Source organism: Falco peregrinus, chromosome 10 (genome assembly GCF_023634155.1).
Source record: "Falco peregrinus isolate bFalPer1 chromosome 10, bFalPer1.pri, whole genome shotgun sequence".
Classification (NCBI taxonomy): Eukaryota; Metazoa; Chordata; class Aves; order Falconiformes; family Falconidae; genus Falco; species Falco peregrinus.
Genome location: NC_073730.1, coordinates 35,169,618 through 35,188,983, shown reverse-complemented (window position 1 = coordinate 35,188,983; position 19,366 = coordinate 35,169,618). Strand labels below are relative to the sequence as shown.

The 19,366-nt window shown below is 42.4% G+C and overlaps 2 protein-coding genes across 25 annotated transcripts in view; one reads left to right on the top strand and one right to left on the bottom strand.

Moving 5' to 3' along the window:
* Nucleotides 1–208: 208 nt before the first annotated feature.
* FPGT (fucose-1-phosphate guanylyltransferase) lies at nt 209–4,610 on the bottom strand. Its single transcript, XM_055815004.1, has 4 exons — nt 4,452–4,610; nt 4,137–4,304; nt 2,996–3,088; nt 209–2,134 (listed from the first exon to the last, which is right to left on the bottom strand). Exons 1-4 carry the CDS (start codon nt 4,531–4,533, stop codon nt 684–686), a joined length of 1,794 nt encoding a protein of 597 aa, XP_055670979.1. The 5' UTR covers nt 4,534–4,610; the 3' UTR covers nt 209–683.
* A 57-nt stretch (nt 4,611–4,667) lies between these two features.
* LOC114014115 (uncharacterized) overlaps nt 4,668–19,366 on the top strand; it is a 92,304-nt gene continuing 77,605 nt past the window's right edge. For 3 of the 24 annotated variants that reach the window (XR_008748963.1, XR_008748954.1, XR_008748957.1), the window contains exon 1: nt 8,062–8,563. The gene's annotated coding sequence lies outside the window, so the exon portion shown is untranslated. Of the gene's footprint in view, nt 4,953–8,053; nt 8,564–19,366 lie in introns of those variants that run through there. The other 21 variants (XR_008748955.1, XR_003557516.2, XM_055815008.1 and 18 more) reach the window with 14 other exon arrangements.

Here is a 19,366-nt window from a genome sequence, read left to right as displayed (position 1 = left end):
CTTCCAAACAGTAAAAACCCCCAACCTATCAGTATGCCTCGATGCCAGGTTTTGACCCCCATATTACTTCTTAGTCACCAGGGAAAGAATGATCTCTCATGCAAATCTTTCTCCTCTGATGAAAAACAAGAAAGTATAAAAAAATTACAAAACAACAAAACCTCCCCAAAACAAGAGAAACAAAATGATTAATGCTTAAGACAGGATGTCTTGATTAAAAAAGTACTTTTAATAGATTTCTCTCTACCCATTTGAAACACTACTGCAAAAAGGCTGCATGACGAGAGAAACATGTTATTGCTATATCACTCCATGTTGCTGGAGCTAATATTCTACTTTGAAAAACTTTTAAAGCAGTTTTCAGTCAAGTCTCTTAATTCATTTATTCTGTATCATATTTTTACTGACAAAGACTACAAAACATAGTAACATGTACCCCAAGAAAAGTCACCAATTAGTGTTTTCAGACATTTGAAGTATTTCATTACTTCTTTCATCAAAAGATGCATTTGCTGCATTATGAATGTGATGCTACAGCAATGTCATTAATGCAATGCCATTATTTCTACTTCAAAGAAATCAGAGAAAAGATCTGTGTACTTTTTTCTTACGAGTTTTACAAGCTGGGAAGTAATCAATCATCCACAAATGCAACTAGGAAATTTGTTCATGTACTGTTCATTCTACAAATCAGACTTCTCTTTTTGTCTTTGTAGATAGATTTCATCATAAATTTGCTTCCTGAATTTCAACATGCCTTCTACATCTTTGTAGGTGAGCATTTCTTCAACAGATAAAAGGCTGAAGCTATTCAATTTAAAAGCTGACATGCGCTTCACAGAATTTAACATTTTTAATGACGTTCTAACCGATTCACTTAAAGTAGAACAAACAGGAAAAATCCTAGCAGTCCACAAACCTAAGCGTGTGTTCTCACTGGAGAAGAGCTGGTCCGAAACCTTTATACCCCAGAGGTCCAAGCATTCTAGTAAGCTGACCCCCAAAAACTTCAGTGAACTTATATCTGACAGAAGTTGTACACTCTTTTTCAAATCGTCTTTGACACTAAACACCATACTTACATACTTTATTTGACCCTTGATTTTTATACTTAATGAACTCAGTAAACAGTCTGAAGGTATGTCTACTTTAAAATTTATGTATGATCCACTAATAATGCACCTCTTCCCTACTGAGACTTCAGGTCCAATTCTAGAGTATTCAATAATGGATCCAGGTCCTATAAAACATCCAGGCTCAAGTACACTTTGAATGATACTTGCTGATTGATCCAGGGTCTCAGCTTTGTTAGAAAAGATGCTAAAAGCCACAGGCAGTAAGCCAAGCTCAAAGTTCAGTTTGCTATCAGATGTAAAATGAAACAAATATTCCTGAGTAGTTCCAATGTGGTAGAACTTAGAGTTGTTTAAGACTATAACATTAAGCATAGTTCCCCGCAGGAGAGAGTATAGCTTCTGCCGGACTTCAACTAACTGGGATTCCTCTCTTGTGACGTTACTTGTATTTTTTGTGTAATCTTCAGTGGCTCCAGGTCCCAGGGCCTGGAGGAAGTCACCATATGCATCTATTTCACAGCAAAGAGTACCTGTCTGCTTATAAAATGTCAGTAATTGTTTTGCAGTGTTATGATCCATGTAAAATATACTGTCTGTATACACACACTCCAAGTCTGTTTCTGAGTCGTTGTGGTCTCCAGAGGTACTTAGCCGAGAAGAACTCCTTCTCATGCATACTGCGCCACACTGGCGCATTGTCTCAACATCAGGCTTGTGCAGAAAATGATGGCAAGACGCATATTCAAGTCCTCCTTTGCCTGAAAAACTGGACGGATCTAAAACAAACACTCCGTGAGTGGTCCCAACTGTCAAATCTGAAGGGTGAGCTAATGCGGTAAATCCAGGTTTATCGAATGTGATGGTTTCTGTAACTTCTGTGCTGTAAAGTTCTATGTCATCCGAACATGTGATGAGAATTCCTGGTTTCATGTGACTGGGAAAGTCAATGTACATGGCGAGCTTCAGTTCCAACATCTGGTAAATGGGATCGCCAAAAGGCAAAGCTGTGAAAATCTTTCCCAGGGCACTCGCATTAGGTAAACGTTGACTGTAACCCCCTTGAAGAAAAACACATTTTTAATTACACAGAGACACTGTACATAATCGAGCAAAAACTAAAGCTACACAGCCATTTTTTATACACACAACGGTATTGTCCCCTACCCCTCCTGCTTGGTCATATACTAGATATTCCTCAGAAAATGACAAATGTAAGATAATCATCAATGATTCCTCTTCAAACATTTCCCAAAACAGATCTCACCTTATGGCCAAAATTTGGTATGCCTTAAATAGCTTGTATTAAAATGATGGTTGATTGCATTACCCTTAGTTTGCTGCAGAGCTGGAACATAGACCACTTGCTATAACTAAGGTGAAGAAAGGAAACAACGCTTGCTTTTTGCTTGAAAAAAAGGAGGAGCCCCACACCCCTGCTGGGAATTTTAAGTCAGAGCTGAGTCAAGCAGTGGTTTGGTCAGATGACTTGTTATTGCCAGGTTTCTTCCTCCTCTGCCAAAAGTGATGCCCCTTTTGGAAGTGTTCTGACTGACGGGGTAAGAAGGCAAGTATTTGGTCTGCCTGCAGTTCTGACGCTCACTAGGTCCCCTGCAGAGAGGGACATGGTTCCTAAATGGGTATTTCAAGGCAGAAGCTTAATTCGGATACTCTGAATTACACTCCTTTCTCCACTGTTTGAACAACTGAAGTGTTGGGGAGAAATGCTTAAGTGACAGGGGTATCTCCTAAGTATCAGTCTAAACTCAAATGGTCAGATCAGACACATTTGGGATTACTTTACTGAGGGAACTGTATTTCAGATCTCTTGACTCCTCTGCCATATTATTTTTAGGAAAAAAAACCAAACTCCAAACCAGAAGCATACAATCTTAGAACACGGAATGTAAAATAGAATTCACCAGAATGAATCAGCAGCACAAGAAAAGAAGTCCATTTATCACCATACAGATCTTCCAAGCACCGAAGAACATGAAGTGTCGATCCACCATTTCCTAAAGAAAAAATATTTTAGTATCTGCTGAAAAGGGCACCAGTAACATCTGCACTGCCATGTGAAGCACAGTGGGATCTGGTGCTGTGGCAGGGGCATCTGGAAACATTTTTTAAATGCCACCTTCTGCTGCAGAAAATACGTTGCAATTTATTTTTAAAAAGCCCTTATGACTGCAGATGATCTTTTAAACAACCCAAGTGCCAATGGAGGCACAGATACCTATCTGAAATGTCCTAAACCAGTTCTGACAAAAATCCTTCTACTGTATCACTGCTGAGAAAATCATGCAAAGATGATGACAGACAGTTACACAAAAGTTCACTAATGACTTGAAGCAAGTGTTCAAAAGCAGTTTTGGTATTTACAACACGGAACTGAGAAAAAGGGCTTGGGATACGAGGAAGTGATTTGGGATACTTTTATGTGCTCCTACAACTTAAAATTGCTAGATTTCTGAAAGTTAATCTCTGCTTATTATGCTATGCTGCAGATAGACTGCTGAGATTAGTCACTTTCTACATCCAAGCGAACAGGAATTGAGAATTACAGGATGGTATTCAGGACTGTCTGGCTGCTTTCTAATAGGTTTTTGTTGTGCATCGGGCCACATATTAGAACATGTTGAAACTGGTTAAACGATGAGGTTAAGGTAAGCAGTATGGATTTATGAAGAAACAGGAGTTGGTGTTAACCTGCATTGCACAGGACACACACGACATGGCTCTGCTGAGCGTGCATTCACAGGCACCACGACCGAGCATCAGATGCTACAGTGGGAAGGGCGACGGCCACAACGGACTTAGGCGAAGCTGCCGAGCAGCCAGCGCACGCTGCTGCAGCTCAGCCCAAACGGCACACCGGGTCCCACGGCCTACACCTGCCCTTGGTCACCGCCTCAGGCCACGGCCGCGCCTTGGGGCTCACGGCCCGCCTCGGCCCGGCCGGGAACTAGCGCCGCGGCGAGCAGCGCGGGGCCGGCCCCGCCGCACTGGCGGCGCCCCAGCCGGCTGCGCCCGGCCCCGCGCCCCCCGCGGACGTGTGCCCACCGATCTTGGGTCCAGGTGGGTCCGCGAAGACGTGGTAGCGAACGCCCCGCGGCAGCTCCCTCCTGCCCAGCTTCTGCGCCAGCTGCTGCCGGTATGCCAGCGCCTGCTCCGCGTCGGCCGCCGTCACCGCCACGACGTCCCAGAAGTCGCCGGGGCGGGCGGCCTTCCCTGCGGGCACAGCGGCAGCCCCCGGTCAGGCCCCTGCCGCTCGGCCCCTGCCGCTCGGCCCCTGCCGCTCGGCCCCTGCCGCTCGGCCCCTGCCGCTCGGCCCCTGCCGCCCGCCGCCAGGGCTGCCCCCCGCCCGCGCCGCCCCACCTCTGAGCGCCGCGAACCGCGCCAGCCGCCGCGCCGTGGCCTCCCGCCGCGCCGCGCTCCGCTCGCTGCCCGCCGCCGGCATGGCCGTGCTCCGCGCCGGCGCCGCCCCAGCCGGAAAGGAAGCGCCGCGCCGGGGTCCGGGGCGGGCCCGGCGGCCGGGGGCGGGCCGGCTGCGGAGCGGGCGGGAGGCTGGCGGCGGCGGCGGCGCGGGGCCGCGGCTCGCCGGTGAGGGGACGCCTGGCGCGAGCGCGGGGCCGGAGGGAGGCCTGCCCTCGCCGCCCTGCCCGCGCTCGCTGCTGCTCTGCGCCCTTCTCCTGCCCCCGTTCACTCGTAACAGCGCCCGGTCGCGCGGTTCGGGGCGCTCGGTGCTGCGGGCAGCGCGTTGTGCCTCGGCCTGCGGCGGGCTGGGCTCCGCGGCGGGCCCGGGGGGCGGTGTGCCGCCTCGCTCTAGGCTGGGGTTACGGCGCCGTGCCAATAGCGGCAGGCGTAGGGTGAGTTAAGGTTGCTGGTTTGGTAATTAATTAAGGAACGGAGTCCTAATGGTGGTGCGGTTGTTGGCTGAAGCCCTGCTGGGCAGAGCTGCCCGGTGTGCGGTGGCACTGCCCCCCGGGGTACGCTCTGAGCGCGGAGCTGCGCGGGGTTGGCGTTCGGCGAGTTACCCGGCAGGGGCTGGCTGCGGGCGCTTGCAGGGTGTGTAGTCGATCTGTTGTCTACGGGCAGTAGTCACAGAGCTGGAAGTTTTTCCCGCTGCAGTTATTTGCCCTGGATATTGTAGGTTTTGATCTGTGGACCTCATCTGTCTGCCTGAATTTAGAGTTTGCTGAGACCTCAGACACCAGATAGAAACAGATGAAAATGAAAGGGGGGTTTGTCTCCGTAAGATCTCATTAAAGATCTTAATTACATAATTTTAAGGTCATGAAGACCTTAAAAAGTAGTTGTAAAAGCACTATAGGAGCTGCTAAAAAAAACCAAAAGAAGACTTAGGACATTAAAAAAATGTTACGAAAAATCCATAGTTTTTCGTGATTGTAAACCACTGACAGAGAAGATTAAAGAAAAAAAGATGAATACTTTACTGCTGCTGTCTCAGTTTGAGACTTTTCTGTGATGCGTGTGATAACAGCCTTAGAATAATGCACACTTGCAGAAGTCTGTTTGATCTTTCCTTATGTTCTCAACTTACTCTAGTAAGGAACATCCTGATGTTCTTAACTTACTCTAGTAAGGAACACAGTCTATTTTGTTGGAGCTATGCTTGGTTGTTTTCTTTTGCATTGGGTGTTCATTCTTGGCAGCAGCTTTATTGACTTAAGTGAGAAAAAGTTCCTGGGTCCTAAGTCCAGCTTTAAAGACGTAAGGTTTAGTTGCAAAAGATGAAGATCCACTGCTTTTTTTTTTTTTTTTTACAGGGTTTTTAGTGTTGTTTTCCCCTTTCTTTCCTTCTGGGTAATGTGGCATCGGTGATGAATTCCATCAATTGACTGTATTTCATGAACCCAATTAAAAACTGCATCACCCCAATTACATTAGAAAGTGCTCTAGACATTAAGCAAACATTTCCTATTTTAAGTGGGAAGAACGAGTAATTTTTAACAAAGCTGGGGACCCTCAGCTATTATCCAGTGTCTCATTCCTTGCGAGTAATTTATTTGCCAAGGGAGAATGCCTAGCTTTCTGAACTGCGAAAAGGAATTGAAGTTGGGAAATCTTTTTATTATATTATGGTAGATGCTCCCTTACTGATTGCGTTTTTCTTACTCTTACCTCTGTCTCGCATGTCTTAAGACATTGTATATAATAAATACAGTTTGAAGAAGATGTCTTTTGTAACTTATCTGTTTCAGTCAATAGTGACAGTTTTCACAGTATGATTAAAAATACGTACTAATTTATAAGTCATTTAGGAAGCTACTAGACATACACAGTAATTAATGGTTTTCTGACAATACTACTAATTCCTTTTTAACAGCAGCAAGCCTTTGAAGCTATAATTAGGGCTCTAATGCTTGCAATGAAATATTGCTGCAGTTGAACAGAATTTTTGTTTTGAACTTCTTATTGTTAGTCAGGCTTCCTAATGCATATGTTTCTGTTTGCACTCTCTAAGATACGTCTAGAATAATTATTGGATCCAACTGTTCGTGGTAATAATATCTTTGAATATTGTTTCAGTTGGATGGTTATTCATACTTCTAATAGTGGTATTTTATAAAAACTTAATCTGATAGTTGATTCCAGGAAATAACAGGTTTTCATCAATACTGCATTGCTCTGTCCCCCAGAGTTTCAAATAATATATTGTGTCGGTGATTCATTGGATTCACTTGGCAGAGCCAGTAAACGTCTCCAGGAAATACTGTGTGTGAAAGCAGAGGTGCTTACCGTTGGTGCTAAGTAAAGAATCCCAGGAGAGTTTTGTAAGAGCAAAACTATGCTGGTATTTAACTGAAGTATAAGTCCCCAAATTGCGTTTTTCTACAGAAATTGTGGTTACAAACCAGCAGAAAATGCGTATGTTGTGTGTTGCTGAAACACATACCTGATCGTGTTGGTCTCCCTTATCCTTCAGGGTTTGGTGTGAACTGCCTTCAATCCAGCTCAGCTCTGCAATCCTTGTGTCAGGTAGAGAAAATGTATTAATATACAACTCATTGTATCTGTGTGTGAACATCTGGTTGAGTAAATAAAATGTGAGTGTTGTGGAATCATGCCAGTAGTTAGCAAAGTACTTTCTGTAACCCCTTGGAATGCAAAGTTTTGTATACAATATGTTGTTAGCATGACAGTATTTCTTACTTAAACAGTTAGTACTGCTGGAGTTTTTTTTCTGCTCTGTGGGTGTATGGTATTTTACAAGTAGTAGTATAACAAATATCTGGATATTTTCTTTGGTTATCTGAGATTCTCCTTTTAAAGCTGAACACACAGCCTTTTACATAGTCTCTGTATTCTTCTTTTCCTGGATCTCTGAGGGATGAATCAAAGAAAGGAGCTTATTAAAAATAAGTTAACTGAGGATGGGATATCTTGTTTCTACTTAAAAAAATCTGATACTTGATTGTCGATGAGCTATAGATCGGAATCTGTTGTAAAAAATTTAGAAGGTCTGGTCATGTAGTTCGGTTAAATGGATTGTATCTAAAGGATGTGGTGCATTTGCAATACTGTATTTTTACTTAAAATACGCATCTTCTCAAATAATTACATTATCAGTATCGATTCACTTGGTGCTGTGCTTGACTTTGATGCACACCAGGTAAATAGTAATACTTTGAGAAGATGCAAAAATGAATTTGATTTGTCTTTAGACTTGTGTAATTATATTCCGTAGGAGCAATGCGTAGTTTGAATAAAGTATTTCTTTAGAGGGAAAGATCTTCTATGTTCATTTTTTTTACTAGGAACAAGTGGTTACATCTTGGGCTTGCAGAGTTTTTGCCATTTGTGATAAAAAGGCAAGTGTTTTCCCCATGCCTACCCTGCCGTTTGTGGAGAAGGCCTGGTACCAGAAGTTTCAGTGTTTGATGTCTCCCTTCCTTTATAAAGGAATGGAAAGGATGACAATGGTAATGTAGTTAGTTATCAAGATTTTTCAATATTGAAATGGATTTGGCTTAAGGACTGTAGTTTGAAAAAAAAATATTTTTGCTGCGCAGAGGAAATGATAGAATAACTTCTTGTGAGTATTTTGTACATGTTTTAAATGACATAAACAATAGGAAAAGTCTATACAACAGCTTACATATTTTAAGCTGGTAATGATTTATTCTTCCTGCTGTGTGTTGAAGTGCTTCATCTGTCTCCCTGCAAATGGCTAAACCAGGAAGGCATCTGTTGCTTCCCCCATCCCCAGACTTACTCAGAAGGTTTTTCTGTAGATGCTTGGTATACGTTTTCCAGTTCTCACTTTTGATCTACCGTTAATCTACTATTTAATCTTTCAGTTCATGGAGCAAAGTTTAACTTCAGTCTGCAGTTTCACATTTGGCCTTCAGAGCTCTATACGTGCTGGAGATAAAATGAGACAGAACAAGTCAGAAACAGAAAAATTCTGCAACCCTGCTTAGAACAACCTCATCCAAAATTCCACTCTTAACGGATTTCTTGCGGTAAGTCCAGCTTTGCTAGATGTGTAAAAAGACAGTGCTGTACGGGATGGCTGAGAGCGTGCCTGGTGTTTCACGGCTGCTGCAGTGAGCTCTGGGTTTAGCGTCATCATCCTGCAGGTGTGAAGGCCAGGTTCAGCCATTGTCTAGTTGGTAATTTAATTCCGTGTATTCCAGTATTGAGCTGGCCTGTATATGGTGGTTTATAAAACCTTAGTTGTTAATAAATTACATTTTTCTGAAGGATGAATTTTCATCATTACTTCAGATATGGCACCTTCCATGTCCACTGTGTTGGAGGGATGAAGGAATAAAGGAATTTCATTATCTTCATGATAGTGAAATTGGAAAAATGGCTAATGTGCATTCGTAATCTTTTGGTCCTAATCTGATAGGCCTCACCTTGTTTGATAAGCCACTGAGCCTGAAAATAGCGTGTAGGCATATTGTTGTTAACGGCATTTTCTCCCTCAAAGCACTGGGTTACTGTGCAATTTCTGATGAGGGAATTGTTGAGAGATGGAAACTTCCTGACAAACAAAAATGTTTTTGCCATTGTCTTCTCCTTGATGTCTCTCCTGTTGCTAGAGAGGTAAGCCAGCTCATGGCACGCTGTTCTCTAAAAGGTTTGGTTGTGAGGATGTTATTTCTGATTGCAGGGCTCTTGTTTAATTAGAATCATTAATGCAAAATATTATTGAACTGTGCACAATCTAATAGGATTAGGGATCCATTACTGAAAATGTTGATTTAACGTGGCTGTATAATGTTTTTAAGGTGATGTAGTGGGATTGTATAGTATGTTTTTCATAATGGATCATTTATGTATTAAGAACAACACTCAACTGAATATATGCAGTTCACTTAGCTCACACCCAGTTCCTAATTCTTCTGTCCTTCACGTTTGTTCATACCTCCTGAGGCATCCTTTGGCTGAATGGGCAAGAGATCATACCTGACATCCTTGTACGTCTTAAACCAGTTGAGCTTCCCAATTTGAGAAGATAGGATTTTTGCAGAACTTGTGCTGGGTTCCGGTACTGAGGTCCTCTTTCTAGACGCAAAGTCGTGGTCCATGCCCACTGTGTGTGGTTAGAGCAGGTCCCGTTGGCTGCCCTGCTGCTGTCCCCTGCTTTGCCTTCCGACAGGTGAATTAAGCAGGCTGGGGACATTGCTCTGGCCCCGGCACCAAATGGCATGCACAGAGGTCTTTCAGAAATCTTATTTAATACTTCATCTCTACTTGCTTGATGGGAAAAGAAAAATACAGATGTAGAGAGATAAGAAGCCTGTGTTTTATTGCTTTCTGGTGTTTCCTTCGGACTCTGGACTATGTTGTCCTGTCCTGTGCATTTTCTTAGCCGTTTTCTCTAGAAGTATTTTCAGCATGCCTTTTCTCACCTTGGCTGGATTTACAGCTGAATGAAATATTTCTTCTTTACTACAAAGTCATACTATTTTGTTTTCATCTATATTCAGGGTTTTCCATTTGGTTTTTTAAAATTTCCCCATTTATTTTTTGTGTGACTCCTTTCTAAACATTTTCATTATAATTTCTGTTACTTTGTCTTTGGGGAACCCAGGTCCTTTGCCTGAAAGCAGATAGGGAGAAAATTCTCCTGCTTCTAACCATTCTCTAAGCCCAGTAGTTGTTGTAAAAAATTTTCCATTTTCTAGGCCAGTAGGCATATGATAAATCTTTCATCAAAACTGGCTACCTTGAGATGTTTCATGATAAAGCTATTTTGTTATTACAAGTGTTCATCAAAATCCATGACTTAAATGCAGATGGGCTCTTGCACTGTTTCCGCATAGGACAGTATGTTTTCATAGGCTATTTGTAAATTGGTTGTTGCCTTGGTGACTAAGGATAGCAAAGACACCACCAAAACCATTATCAACTGTCTTAAAATTTCTAACCGTATTTTTGTAAATGATCACTCAATGTGACTCAAGTCCCTTTTGATAGAACAAAACTATCACTTACGGAATTTCAAGTGCTTGTTAATAGTCAATCGTTATTTAATCTATACAGTTTTAAATATGCTAGTGATTCAAAAAATAATACTTGTAGAAGTAAAAAAAATATGAAAAATTTCTGTGCATGGAACAGACTGTGCTTTTACTTCACACAGCATAACTTGATTTGGTAGGCTATGTAAATCCACTAATGTTATGAGATATGAAAATTTCTATGTTATTTGCTTTTCCTGAAGTATGGTAGCATGAGAAATTTGGTACCTCAAAATAAAAAATACACAAGGACTGTACTGTGAGCCAGAACATGGGATCTGCACAACTCTGAACTTGGTGTCTTTCATATTACAATTTTTCAAGGTCATTGTATTAGAACTCGGTGTATTAGAATTATACGCACACTGCATTCAACAAGATGCTGCTTTTGTCATTGAGGATGAACTTTTGGAGTCTCAGCATTTGTTTACAAAGTTATTTAGTTTAGTTTGTTAAAGTCAAGTGAACGGCAGAAAACAAACACTGTAAGTAGCATAGCATCTCTACTGCAAATAGAATCATTACTGCATTCTCACTTTATCCCTTACATTGTGAAGAACTTGATTCTGTTTCACTGTGAAGATGTAAAATAGCTTTGTTTGCATGTAAACCTGCCCATACTTCATAACTACAAGAGCAATCACTCCAGTAATAATACTAAAAAGCAGTATTTGATATCTGGATTTATTCTATTGGAGAACTTTATCAAAAAGTTTGTATATCAGGATTTATTTTAGCATTTTGTCAGATCCCAGTGCTGAAACTATTTACAGGAGTTATCCAGACCTCATGCATTTTTGCTGTTTGGTGAAGTTAATAGATGTTAATAGATGCAGTTCTGTTGGTCAAAGCATTTCTTCATTCAAGCCTGTTTTGATAAGTCAGTGTAGTGCATCCTGACTTTGTAGGCTACGTGATTTACTTTGTGTGATTTTTCTCTCTAGCTTGCATGTTTAGCTGTGCTTTCACCAGGTACAGTGATCTGTGCTGTTGTCCACCATTACATGTATACTTGGATTGCAGTAATTTTCCTGGGCCTGGAGGCTTTCTGCAGTTTGTTGATATTTTAACATATAGTTGTTGTCTTGTTATTTTCTTGAAGTAGGTTATTTTCTTGCAGCTTTCCAGAACAGGGTTGTACCTTATGCTTTTTCTTTACCATCTCTACTGTCTAGTATAAGAATGGTTAATGGAACAGCAAAGTATTAGTGTTCTTCAAAAGGCAGAAGAGGGGGAAATAAGTGTGTTTGACAAAATTTACTTCCTTTGATTCTCAAAAGCTTTGGTAACCTGTAATATATTTATGCATTTTTCCTTGGAGTGAAAGCATGTTCTTGTGAACAAGTGAGGCAGAAATGCAGGAGGACGCCGGGGGGGAGGTGGAACATACAGTTACTCAGCATTGTTCAACATAAACAATGAAAGACTGATTTTTGAGGAGAGATTATTCCTTCTCTTCCCAGTAAGTGCAGCCTTAGCTTTGGTTACCACTTTTTTTTTTTTTTCAGAACTGCAGTTTCAAGTGTGGTAGAGCTGGTTTTGGTCCTGACCTTTCTGTGGTGGCGGCTGAGGTCTGTGGAATTTACTCTGCACAGGTTGTTGCTCCTGTCATTAGATGATGTCGTGTTTGCTTTACATCTGCTTCAAAGCTCTTGGGGTTGTTTATCCCAGAGGAGGACTTGCCTTTTGGGTGACCTTGTGAAAAATTCCCTGTTCACGATTGGTGCTATAGTTGGATCTTTTTGGCATTTTTTGTATTTCCTCAACTCATTTCCTGAGGATGTTTTTAAATTTGTGTTCTGTCCATCAGAATTTTAATCAAGACATAAGAGGATCATGGCATTATTTTTCTGCCTATTGATCCGTCTTATTTCAGTTTGTTTCAGTGGTATTTTAGTCTATTTTTACTTAGTGGTTAAATAAAAAAGATAAAAAAATTCACTGCCCCAGTGATAGTTTTTCTGAACTACTAAGCTTGCGAAGAGTGACAGCATCTGTATTATTTTGAAAGACCAAGTTTTTCCTCTGGGAGAGTGACATTTTCTCACTCCAGCTACATAATTAAAAATAATCTTGGAACACTAATGCTGTGGGTATGCAGAGCAGTGTGCCGCTTTCAGGGAGAGCTGGTGGAGCTGGTGATTAACCACCGTGCTATGACTAGGATGTTGGTGTGGGTACCTGGGGAGCCTTGCGAGGTTCCTTTGGTGTGTCAGAAGCTGCATTTGAAACGATGGGAAGGCGTTTGCTCATGCTGTTTGATGCATGGTGTCTGAAGAGCCGTAGTCTTTGTTAGCAGAGGTAAGCTGCCTCACTAGTTCACTAACCTGCTGCAGCTCTTAAAAATGTCTTCTGGGTGTCTGAGAGGAAAAACTGTTAAAATGGAGAAATCATATCTCCAGATTTTTCTGCTGCTCTGTAGCAGGCTGCCCGATTTTGCTTGTTGTTTTGTATAATTCTTGAGTTATGGCAACTTCATATCGAAGCAGTCCAGAAAAAAACAGTCTGTGATTTTTATTAACTCATGATTAGTAACCTGGAGGATAAACCACCACCACCACGTGGCTGGAGGATGAGCACTGTGCAAGCCTAGTGGTGACTTCCAATGGCATTGGGTTGCCAGAGTGGCTCTGTAAGGCATGCTGTGGGGCGAGCTTGCCTGCCTCGGCTGTGTGCTCTTGGGTAACCTTGCCCACCTTGGCTGCATGCTCAGAGGTGAGCTTGCCCGGAATGCCCCTGTGCAGCATGGCTGAGCATCTGCTTGCTGCTGGCTGTGGGATGAGTGGCATGCTGCAGAGCTTGGCAACAGCACAGCATCCTTTCATCCCACCTGGCAGCGTGTGTAATGGCTAGAGGGCACTGGAGAACACAGCAGCAAGTCAGAAGAGTGAGCAGAAAACTGATGGGAGGTGGGAGGAGAGGGAGCAGGAGCAGTACTGCAGCAGAGGCAGGAGGGAGAAAGCGGAGAGCATGGCATGGCAGCGAGAGCAGCAAAACCCCCATAGGGAGACGCATCTTAGCAGGGTGGAATAGTGGCTCTGAGTCAGCCAGATGCAAAGCACACCGAGAGGATGATTTATCAAACACCTTTAAGGTGGTGTGGGGTTATGAAAGGAGAAAAATGCTACCTTGCTTTAATGCTTTGCTGGGAGATTGTGTGTATGCTGACATGAGTCCAAGGAGGACCTGGGCTTAATTCTTGCCAGCTGTTATGTGGTGCCTGATATCAAATATTCCACCTAGGTACAAAGGGCATTACTGCACACTGGTAATTTTGAGTTCTTGACACAGATAGCAGGATTAAATGTGATCACAGTGACAAAGCATGCATGCTTTTCTGCCAATTGGGCACAAAACACATTGTCTTACTTATTCCAGTGTAGCAGCCGAGCTGTGTTTACTATAAAGCAACAAGACTTGTCTTGCAGACTTTTCTGTCCAAACCTCGTGCTGTCATTCCAGGAGAGAAGGGAAATGGTGCTGATGCCCTGATCATGTGTGTTCAGACAGAGGCAAGTAGCTATAATTCCTAAACACAGCTGTACTCTTAAATGAAGAGCTGTTCAAAGTAGGGACCTTTAACATTTTTGTTCTTCATGCTTATGCATTTTACGTGTTTTTATTGCCATATTACACATTACCATAAAAACCTCAGTGTCTCCATAATGGCTTGAAAACTGTTTCATTATTATGTTAATATGAAGTCCTTTGCAGATAATGTTTTGTCAATCTTTCTGAAGCACTGTACATTAAAATCTAAAAATTATATACTTACTCTTTATACTTACTAAATATTAACTGTGACTAGCAAGGATTTCCTTGAAATTTGAAGATCTCTTCCAGACAGTGTTTCATTTTATTAAACTCTTTATTTTTGTAACAGAGCACCGTCAAAGCTCTCAGGACAAGAAATATCTTTTCATAAAAAACACTCTCATTTTTCTTATTTCTGATACATTAAAATCAGCCTCTACATTTAAGCAAGGAATACCTGCGTAAAATTAATTTTAAATGACTGCTCCTCCTTCAGTAACAAATCCAGATTTGAATTAAACCAAAGATGAACCTGGTCCCTTGTCTTTTTCACGTACAAGTGCCGGCTGCATGAGAAGGCTAAGAAAACTAATGAAAGATGGTAATTCTAGAACTTAACTTTCATATGCTAAATGTATGGAAACATACAAACATGAAATATATATGGAAACCCATGTTTAATATTTTATGTGTTAAACCCCTCTCTTTAGGCAGCCTGTCGTTAATGTGAGGGGGGCGTCCATTCCCCTGTCCCCAGCAGCTGCAGCCGTGGGGAGGTGAGGCTGGGCTCTCCTTCCCTGGGGCTTGAGCACTCCTCGCCCCTTCCCCATGCCATCCTTGTGCCCCCCCTTCCACAGGCAGGTTATTCGTTCCTTAAAGACCATTCTCTTGACCACTTTTGAATTTGGCATTTTTAAATGGGGTTGTGTTGGCCTGTTTTGTACTATGGGAAACAGTGGGAATGTCCAGTCTCCTTTCTGATCCTCACAGGATTTATTTGAATGCTTGTTTCCATGTGAGTTTGTATTTATTTTATTCCTTATCAATATTTGTGATTTCCATTTGAATGCTTATCTATGCCTTATATAATTTCCATTTTCCATGTGAACTTTTCCCCCCACCACATCTTTTCAGTTCTGGTTATAGCAGCTAGAACACTATTCTTGGTGAGAAGATACAAGTAACCTTAAAAGTGTCACTGTATCCAATTTAATTTATTTGGCACTCATTTATTAGGTATTATTGTTACATTTTTTCATTGATGGTACACTGTGTTTTCATGATTTTATCAGTATTTTAGAAATCAATGAAGTTTATCAATAACGGATCATATCATCAATACATATCAATATTATCAGAATATTCTTTTATATGTGCATTACTTTGCATTTATCAACACTGAATTTTACCAGCTATTGTTCATTTGCTTACCTCTGTTAGGTTTCTCTGAAGATCCTCCAGACTGCATTATCTCATTAGTGTAATGAGGTGTGCTTTTTGCCATTTTACAAAATGATAGTTGTTAAAGATGGTTAATAAATCCACCTTAGAGGTCTGGAGCGTGTGCCCTGGGTTACACCAACTGTGTTTGTTAGTGCACTGCCCTGTTCAAATGCCAGCAGAGAGCAAGGAGGCATTTTTCTTTCTGCTCAGAAACTTTGCTGCTTTGCCCATAATGCATGGGAGCTTTTGTTTCTGTTTTCATTTCAGTCATCTTATTTGGCACTGAAATGGGGCTCACTACCAGTCCTTAATTTAAAGGATTACTGCTGGCACCTTAAAAAGACATGTGGCTTTTACCATACGTTGGCATTCCTATGTAGGCACTGATTTTAAACAAGAAAGAGTATTTTCTGTTAGCATCTTGCCCTTGGGCTTGAACATCCTTCAAAGAAGCCCTATGTTATTACTGCAGTTCTGCACTGGCTTAGATGGGGTGAGACCCTGTAACCGATTTAGGTGGGAGAACCCACTGTGTGCGTGTGGTGAAGCCTGGACAAGGGTGGAAGTGGCATAAACGGAGCTTTGGGGTTTTGTGACAGATTGAGTAAATCTGGGACCAGAGAACAGGAAGATTTCCTCTCACTGCCTGATGATGGTGCTGCAGTGCTGTGGGAAAAATTGCTCCTCGATGTTCACAGTACATCGTGGATTCAGCTTTTGTTATCACTACCTTCATTTCTTGGGCTGTGTCTGTAGGACACCGGTTGTGTCTAATGCTGTTCAAGTGAGAATAAATTTATAACTCTTTCTATCTAAGTAGGGTTGTTGATTGTAAGAGAGGGAAGACTCAATCATAGAATTGTTTAGGTTGGAAAAGACCTTTGAGATCCTCGAGTCCAACTGTTAACCCAGGACTGCCAAGCCCACCACTCAAGCGTGTCCCTAAGCACTACATCGTGCTTACCGGAGTATTCATTATGATATCCATAAAAAGAAGGTAAACGGACAAGTAGAGTAGTAACCCTGGGGCAGATTCCCCTTTTCAGTAGCCAGGTTTGCCTTACAAGAAGGCTGTGCAATTCCTTCTTTGGACGGGTTTAAGTTTGACTGATACAAGTAGACCTTTCTATAGCCTATTTTCTTTGTTGCTGATGGCAGCCCAAAAATTGTCCACCCCAGCTTGGCAGACTTCTTGCCCAAAGGATCCAAGAGACGCTTGTGTATGTTTTAGTTCTGCATATATCACTGCATATTGTATAGGAAAAAAACCCCTTTGTTATTCATCCACCTTGCTGAGATATGTTAAATAAGCTTGAGGAGTTTAAATACGGATTTTCTTAAATCTTCCAAAATGTCAGACTAGATACTTCATTAACATGAAATAAACATTTTGGTATGGTGGTTCACTTAATTTCAGCTGCAACAAAAGAATTAACTCTGCTTTATTCCAATTCTGAGTATAACTTACTTGTTTATATACTGTGAAATAGTCACAGAAGTGGTTTTTACAGTAGAATTTGTTTGCCTGAACTTCTACTGCGGAGGCATTACGTCAGAGATGAAGATAAATGAATTAACAGTCAAAGCACACCTTCAGCGTGTGATAGGAAACACTTTATGTACCACATCATTAAACCAGAACAGAACACTGAGGGTGAAAAGCGTTCATCTGGGAAAAGAGTAAGTGCACTATTCAAAACATTTTTTTTTTCTAAGATAAACGAACTCTTCAAACAGAGGAAAGAACCATTCTATGAATTCTGGGAAAGTCTGATAAAACCAGAGACTACACGGAGTAATTGTCACTGAACCACAGGCTGGTTAAGGTCAGCAGAGACCTCTGGAGCTCACCTGGTCCAAGCCCCTGCTCAGGCAGGGCCACCCAGCGCCGGTTGCCCAGGACCATGGCCACTTGGCTTCTGGATATCTCCAAGGATGGAGGCTGCACCACCTCTCTGGTGGTACTTGGTCACCGTCACAGCAAAAAAGAGTCTCTTGGTGTCCAGAGGGACCCTCCTGGGTGTCCCTGTGTGCCCGTTGCCTCCGTCGTGTCCCTGGGCACCACAGGAGGAGCCTGGCTCTGTCCTCAGCACCCTCCCTGCGGGTGTCTGCACACACGGACGAGACCCCTGAGCTCTGCTCCAGGCTGAGCAGCCCCAGCTCTGCCGGCCTCTCCTCGGAGGAGAGATGCTCCACTCCCTCAAGCATCTTGGTGGTCCTTTGCTAGAGTCTTTCCAGTCTGTCCACATCTCTCCTGCACTGGGGAGCTGGACCCAGTGCTGCTGGTGTGGCCCTACCAGTGCTGGGTGGAGGCAACAGCCACCTCCAGCCACTGGCAGCGCTCCCCCTCATACATCCTGGACTCCACCGACTTTCTGACAGTTGTGCTGGCGTATGACACAAATACAAAATAAAAGTAAATCTCTAGGTTTACATGCTGTATGTATGTGAAGCCTGAAGCCTTGGTAAGTTAAGTGGCCTTTAATATCCTGGTGGCTGAAAGTAAGGTCTTGGAGAATTTGTGGGGAACTGGAGGTCGGGGCGGGGGAGCCGAGAAGGAGCTGCGGTACAGGGGGTCAGGGTGCTGGGGGTTACTGGAGAGGAGTGGTTTTGGTGTAATTTTTGTTCTGCTGTTGTGGCAGTATGATCCCATTGCTACTGTAGCTGAAACATAGGAATGTGTTACTGTTTAATGTGTTTATCTGTTGCACTCATCTCTAGGTTAGGTGTGTGCATAGGCAGTGCTTTGCTGCACGGCTGTTACTGCAGGAGCTCCCCGCAGCCGAGTGCAGGACGCTTATTTAGATGCGCCATCTTTCAGGGTGCTTAAATAAGGACTGCTGTACTATCTTAGAGGTATCGGGTATAAAGAGCGTTAGAAATCCCACTTTTATGAATAGAAGAAATAATCTGCTTCCTTTTTAGATGGAATTTCTCTGCTTTTCTGCCTTTCCAACACCTTTTTGCCCTTTACAGTTTCAAGGTAGGATGGTATTGCCCTACTCTTCTCAGTTAATAATAATTTTCACCTCAGAGAACAGAACTAGGATTTTTTTCTTTCAAAGTTTAAAAACTCCAAAATTATACCATGTAGGCCATATGGCAGAAAAAGGAGGTGAGATAGATGAAAGAAAGTTCAGAGCAGGAGGGTTGGTAGAGTTGTTGGATTTGGCTCTTTCTCTTTTTATAGGTGATTTATCTACAGCATAACTCTGTTTCTTCTTTAAATGGGCTTATAACCTACAATTTTAATTTCATAATGACTTTCATATAGAAAATTTGTGCCACAGAGGGGAGTGAGATTCTGACTAATTTTGAACTAACAATGCTCATTATTTGAACCTGGAAAGCAAACTTTGCTGAAGGGGTGGATTCTGGAAACCGAGTATTCAATGATAGACACAATAAAGTAACCATTTAGATAGCCTTTAAAGTTTGAGTTTTTTCTTGTCACATGTCTTTCCAGAGGAAGTATGTTAGTTATTTCTGCTGCTCCAAGAAGAGCCGAAAAGTCCACAGAGCATTTCTTCCAAATCTTCGATGACTTATGATATGTCTGGCCTTAATATAAAAAATCTTTTATTAGGATGTTGCTCTTTCTTTACCTAGATCTGTTTCATGTATTTTATCATATAGATGATGAAGTATGAGAGGTGCGCAGCAAGGTGAATGGCAGTGCTGCTGGCATCGTGACTGCGACACATCCTGGCTTTGCCAATGCAGCCCTCGCATTTGGCACGCTGTGAGAAGGGCTGTCCCCAGAAATGGCCCTGTGCCTGGCACGTCCTGCCTTGTGCTTCATCCCTTGTACCCACG